General features: G+C 55.7%; 1 protein-coding gene across 2 annotated transcripts in view; it reads left to right on the top strand.

Annotated features, from left to right (window-relative positions):
- The first annotated feature begins 881 nt into the window (after positions 1-881).
- Positions 882-7148, top strand: part of EDEM1 (ER degradation enhancing alpha-mannosidase like protein 1) — a 32544-nt gene continuing 26277 nt past the window's right edge. Inside the window, exon 1 of one of the 2 annotated variants that reach the window (XM_063941286.1) lies at positions 882-1339. In XM_063941286.1, the coding sequence (XP_063797356.1) occupies positions 941-1339 (399 nt within the window). In that variant the 5' untranslated portion in view covers positions 882-940. The remainder of the gene's footprint in view (positions 1340-7148) is intronic. The other variant, XM_063941285.1, reaches the window with a different exon arrangement.

Genomic DNA, 7148 nt, shown 5'->3' with positions numbered 1-7148 from the left:
AGCGTGTGTGAGTACCAGGAGGGGTGGGCTGTAAATGGAGGAGGACCATGGTGCCAGCAGGACCTGAGGAAGGGGGAGGTGGCTGCAGCTCATCAGTAACACTAGCACCACCGCTCCAATGTGAGATGAGCTGCGAAGTGAAAAATAAATATATTCTTCTATCGTTTGTACTGTTTGGTGCACCTTACCCTAGTGTGCTTTGTTCAAAGCCTTGTGACTCCACGCAGTTTGAACCCAGCTGCCAGTGACAAAAAAAAAAGTTACAAATATATTGTCTGATCTGTTTGTACTGTTCTGTGCACTGTACTCCAGTGCAACTTCGTTCAAGGACAATTCCACCTTGCACCAATTTTCATTTCTGCCACTGTGTTGTGGCAATGTTTCTTAGATGTGCTTTAAACTGTTGTGTGTTTGTGCCGCTGCTCTGTCGCTTAGTAATCAACCCACTCGCTGCAGCCTTTGGCCTAAACTGGATGAAAACATTATTGTGAGCTGTGAGGTGGTCAAACATCACTGGAAATTAATGTTGTTAAGGTCAACAATAATCCAGGAACAAAAAAGGTCCAAATTATGTAATTTTATTTTATTTTTGGAGAGCATACAAAACCAAATCCAAAACCGGATGACGCATTAGAACCAAAACCAGCAAAATAGGGGGGAGTAACACTAGAATGATTCTGTGATTTAGGCGCCCCACAAGCAGTGGGCGCCCTTGCAGCCGCCTGCATCCTCGAATGGTTGCCTGGTCACATGGTCTAATGGATGTAAACAAGGCAGAGGGCGGGGCCTGTACGCTAAGCGATGACGTCGGGGAGAGTCCAGGAAGCGTTTCTATGGACACGTGACGCTGCTTACTAAGTCCCAGTGACGTGCTGGATAGTGATTTGCCAGAGGTGACCCCGTGTCCTGCGCCTCATCCAATCAGCGTGGGCTGCAAGGAATGGGCGTGTCCGCAGTCTGTCCGGGACGATGCGGGGCGGCTCCGGGCGGAAGGAGGAGAGTCAGGGATGCGGCGGCGGGGCTGGTGGCTGCTGCTCGGGCTGTTGCTGCTCCGGCTCGGTCTCCACGCTCTGAGGAGCCTGATCTCTCCCGGGGTGGTGCTGGTGGCGGCGGGGCCGGCAGTGGCGGCGGTGTGCCGGGCCACCTATGGACGCTTCCACCTGGGGGACGACTACGGGCGCCGGTACAGCTCCTTCCCGGCCGGGCTGCGGAAGGAGATGCGGGAGATGGCCCGGGGCATGTTCTCCTTCGGCTACGACAACTACATGCACTACGCCTTTCCGGAGGACGAGCTCAACCCCATCCTGTGCCGGGGCCGGGGGCCGGACACCGGGGACCCGTGAGTGGCTGCCGGGGGGTGATGTGTGGCCCCGGGGACCCTGACGTGTGTATACCGTCCCTGACCCCGTCCTGTCCCTCACCTCGTCATATATACCCTGTCCCTCACCTCGTCATATATACTCCCCCTCACACCCTATACACCCTGTCCCTCACCCCGTCATATATACTCCCCCTCACACCCTATACACCCTGTCCCTCACCCCGTCATATATACTCCCCCTCACACCCTATACACCCTGTCCCTCACCCCGTCATATGTACTCCCCCCTCACACCCCATATACCCTGTCCCTCACCCCCTATATACCCTGACCCCGTCCTGTCCCTCACCCCGTCATATATACTCCCCCTCACACCCTGTCCCTCACCCCCTATATACCCTGACCCCGTCCTGTCCCTCACCTCGTTATATATACTCCCCCTCACACCCTATACACCCTGTCCCACACCCCGTCATATGTACTCCCCCCTCACACCCCATATACCCTGTCCCTCACCCCCTATATACCCTGACCCCGTCCTGTCCCTCACCCCGTCATATATACTCCCCCTCACACCCTGTCCCTCACCCCCTATATACCCTGACCCCGTCCTGTCCCTCACCTCGTTATATATACTCCCCCTCACACCCTATACACCCTGTCCCACACCCCGTCGTACTCCCCCCTCACACCCCATATACCCTGTCCCTCACCCCCTATATACCCTGACCCCGTCCTGTCCCTCACCCCGTCATATATACTCCCCCTCACACCCTGTCCCTTACCCCCTATATACCCTGACCCCGTCCTGTCCCTCACCTCGTTATATATACTCCCCCCTCACACCCTATACACCCTGTCCCACACCCCGTCGTACTCCCCCCTCACACCCCATATACCCTGTCCCTCACCCCCTATATACCCTGACCCCGTCCTGTCCCTCACCCCGTCATATATACTCCCCCTCACACCCTGTCCCTTACCCCCTATATACCCTGACCCTGTCCTGTCCCTCACCTCGTTATATATACTCCCCCCTCACACCCTATACACCCTGTCCCACACCCCGTCGTACTCCCCCCTCACACCCCATATACCCTGTCCCTCACCCCCTATATACCCTGACCCCGTCCTGTCCCTCACCCCGTCATATATACTCCCCCTCACACCCTGTCCCTTACCCCCTATATACCCTGACCCCGTCCTGTCCCTCACCTCGTTATATATACTCCCCCCTCACACCCTATACACCCTGTCCCACACCCCGTCATATGTACTCCCCCCTCACACCCCATATACCCTGTCCCTCACCCCCTATATACCCTGACCCCGTCCTGTCCCTCACCCCGTCATATATACTCCCCCTCACACCCTGTCCCTTACCCCCTATATACCCTGACCCCGTCCTGTCCCTCACCTCGTTATATATACTCCCCCCTCACACCCTATACACCCTGTCCCACACCCCGTCATATGTACTCCCCCCTCACACCCCATATACCCTGTCCCTCACCCCCTATATACCCTGACCCCGTCCTGTCCCTCACCCCGTCATATATACTCCCCCTCACACCCTATATACCCTGTCCCTCACCCCGTCATATATACTCCCCTCTAACACCCCATATACCCTGTCCTTCACCCCCTATATACCCTGACCCCGTCCTGTCATATATACTCCCCCTCACCCCCTATATACCCTGTCCCTCACCTCCTATATACCCTGTTCCTCACCCCTCGTCATGTATACTCACCCTATACACCCTGTCCCTCACCCCGTCATATATACTCTCCCTCACACCCTGTACACCCTGTCCCTTACCCCGTCATATATACTCCCCCACACCCATTGTCCCTCACCCCCTATATACCCTGTCCCTCACCCCGTCATATATACTCCCCTCTAACACCCCATACCTGACCCCGTCATATATACTACCCTCTAACACCCCATACCTCACCCCGTCATATATACCCTGTCCCTCACACCCTATATACCCTGTCATTCACCCTGTCATGTATACTCACCCTATACACCCTGTCCCTCACCCCGTCATATATACTCTCCCTCACACCCCGTACACCCTGTCCCTCACCCCGTCATATATACTCCCCCTCACACCCTATATACCCTGTCCCTCACCCCGTCATATGTACTCCCCCCTCACACCCCATATACCCTGTCCCTCACCCCCTATATACCCTGACCCCGTCCTGTCCCTCACCCCGTCATATATACTCCCCCTCACACCCTGTCCCTCACCCCCTATATACCCTGACCCCGTCCTGTCCCTCACCTCGTTATATATACTCCCCCTCACACCCTGTCCCACACCCCATCATATGTACTCCCCCCTCACACCCCATATACCCTGTCCCTCACCCCCTATATACCCTGACCCCGTCCTGTCCCTCACCCCGTCATATATACTCCCCCTCACACCCTATATACCCTGTCCCTCACCCCGTCATATATACTCCCCTCTAACACCCCATATACCCTGTCCTTCACCCCCTATATACCCTGACCCCGTCCTGTCATATATACTCCCCCTCACCCCCTATATACCCTGTCCCTCACCTCCTATATACCCTGTTCCTCACCCCTCGTCATGTATACTCACCCTATACACCCTGTCCCTCACCCCGTCATATATACTCTCCCTCACACCCTGTACACCCTGTCCCTTACCCCGTCATATATACTCCCCCACACCCCTTGTCCCTCACCCCCTATATACCCTGTCCCTCACCCCGTCATATATACTCCCCTCTAACACCCCATACCTCACCCGTCATATATACCCTGTCCCTCACCTCGTCATATATACTCCCCCTCACACCCTATACACCCTGTCCCTCACCCCGTCATATGTACTCCCCCCTCACACCCCATATACCCTGTCCCTCACCCCCTATATACCCTGACCCCGTCCTGTCCCTCACCCCGTCATATATACTCCCCCTCACACCCTGTCCCTTACCCCCTATATACCCTGACCCCGTCCTGTCCCTCACCTCGTTATATATACTCCCCCTCACACCCTATACACCCTGTCCCACACCCCGTCATATGTACTCCCCCCTCACACCCCATATACCCTGTCCCTCACCCCCTATATACCCTGACCCCGTCCTGTCCCTCACCCCGTCATATATACTCCCCCTCACACCCTATATACCCTGTCCCTCACCCCGTCATATATACTCCCCTCTAACACCCCATATACCCTGTCCTTCACCCCCTATATACCCTGACCCTGTCCTGTCATATATACCCTGTCCCTCACCCCCTATATACCCTGTCCCTCACCTCCTATATACCCTGTTCCTCACCCCTCGTCATGTATACTCACCCTATACACCCTGTCCCTCACCCCGTCATATATACTCCCCTCTAACACCCCATACCTTACCCCGTCGTATATACCCTGTCCGTCTCCCCTTATGTACCCTGTCCGTCTCCCCTTATGCACCCTGTCCGTCTCCCCTTATGCACCCTGTCCGTCTCCCCTTATGCACCCTGTCCGTCTCCCCTTATGCACCCTGTCCGTCTCCCCTTATGCACCCTGTCCGTCTCCCCTTATGCACCCTGTCTGTCTCCCCTTATGCACCCTGTCTGTCTCCCCTTATGCACCCTGTCTGTCTCCCCTTATGCACCCTGTCTGTCTCCCCTTATGCACCCTGTCTGTCTCCCCTTATGCACCCTGTCTGTCTCCCCTTATGCACCCTGTCTGTCTCCCCTTATGCACCCTGTCTGTCTCCCCTTATGCACCCTGTCTGTCTCCCCTTATGCACCCTGTCTGTCTCCCCTTATGCACCCTGTCTGTCTCCCCTTATGCACCCTGTCTGTCTCCCCTTATGCACCCTGTCTGTCTCCCCTTATGCACCCTGTCTGTCTCCCCTTATGCACCCTGTCTGTCTCCCCTTATGCACCCTGTCTGTCTCCCCTTATGCACCCTGTCTGTCTCCCCTTATGCACCCTGTCTGTCTCCCCTTATGCACCCTGTCTGTCTCCCCTTATGCACCCTGTCTGTCTCCCCTTATGCACCCTGTCTGTCTCCCCTTATGCACCCTGTCTGTCTCCCCTTATGCACCCTGTCTGTCTCCCCTTATGCACCCTGTCTGTCTCCCCTTATGCACCCTGTCTGTCTCCCCTTATGCACCCTGTCTGTCTCCCCTTATGCACCCTGTCTGTCTCCCCTTATGCACCCTGTCTGTCTCCCCTTATGCACCCTGTCTGTCTCCCCTTATGCACCCTGTCTGTCTCCCCTTATGCACCCTGTCTGTCTCCCCTTATGCACCCTGTCTGTCTCCCCTTATGCACCCTGTCTGTCTCCCCTTATGCACCCTGTCTGTCTCCCCTTATGCACCCTGTCTGTCTCCCCTTATGCACCCTGTCTGTCTCCCCTTATGCACCCTGTCTGTCTCCCCTTATGCACCCTGTCTGTCTCCCCTTATGCACCCTGTCTGTCTCCCCTTATGCACCCTGTCTGTCTCCCCTTATGCACCCTGTCTGTCTCCCCTTATGCACCCTGTCTGTCTCCCCTTATGCACCCTGTCCGTCTCCCCTTATGCACCCTGTCCGTCTCCCCTTATGCACCCTGTCCGTCTCCCCTTATGCACCCTGTCCGTCTCCCCTTATGCACCCTGTCCGTCTCCCCTTATGCACCCTGTCCGTCTCCCCTTATGCACCCTGTGCCCCACCCCTTATGCACCCTGTGCCCCACCCCTTATGCACCCTGTGCCCCACCCCTTATGCACCCTGTCCGTCTCCCCTTATGCACCCTGTGCCCCACCCCTTATGCACCCTGTGCCCCACCCCTTATGCACCCTGTGCCCCACCCCTTATGCACCCTGTGCCGCACCCCGTCGTATGTACCCCCCCTCACACCCTATGCACCCTGTCCCTCACCCCATCATATATACTCCCCCTCACACCCTGTCCCTCACCCCGTCATATATACCGCCCCTTACACACTGTACACCCTGTCCCTCACCCCGTCATGTATACCCCCCCTCACACCCTATACACCCTGTCCCTCACCCGTCATATATACTGCCCCTCACCCCGTAATATATACTTCCCGTCACACCCTGTACACCCTGTCCCTCACCCATTCATATATACTCCCCTCACACCCTATACACCCTGTCCCTCACCCCGTCATATATACTGCCCCTCTCACCCTGTACACCCTGTCCCTAACCCCATCATATATACTCCCCCTTACACCCTGTCCCTCACCCCGTCATATATTCTCCCCTCTAACACCCCATACCCGTCGTATATATACCCTGTCCGTCTCCCCCTATATACCCTGTCCGTCTCCCCCTATATACCCTGTCCGTCTCCCCCTATATACCCTGTCCGTCTCCCCCTATATACCCTGTCCGTCTCCCCCTATATACCCTGTCCGTCTCCCCCTATATACCCTGTCCCCCACCTCGTTGTATGTACCCTGTCCCCCACCCCGTCGTATGTACTCCCCCTCACACCCTATACACCCTGTCCCTCACCCCAGCGTCCTGTGCTCACCCTGTCCCTCACCCCAGCGTCCTGTGCTCACCCCAATATATGCTCTCATTGACACCATATGTCCTATACTGTCCTATACTCACCCCAATTTATAATCTTCCTGGCACCCTGTATCCTATACTGTCCTATACTCACCCCAATTTATAATCTCCCTGACACCCTATATCCTACATTGTACTCGCCCCAAAACCCTATATTCACCACAACATATAATGTCCCTGACAACCTATGTTATATATTGTCCTGTATTTATCACAACATGTACACTGACACCCTATGTCCTATATG

Source organism: Pseudophryne corroboree, chromosome 9 (assembly GCF_028390025.1).
Source record: "Pseudophryne corroboree isolate aPseCor3 chromosome 9, aPseCor3.hap2, whole genome shotgun sequence".
NCBI classification, from domain to species: Eukaryota; Metazoa; Chordata; class Amphibia; order Anura; family Myobatrachidae; genus Pseudophryne; species Pseudophryne corroboree.
Note: the sequence above shows the minus strand (reverse complement) of the source record. Positions and strands in the feature narration are given on the sequence as shown.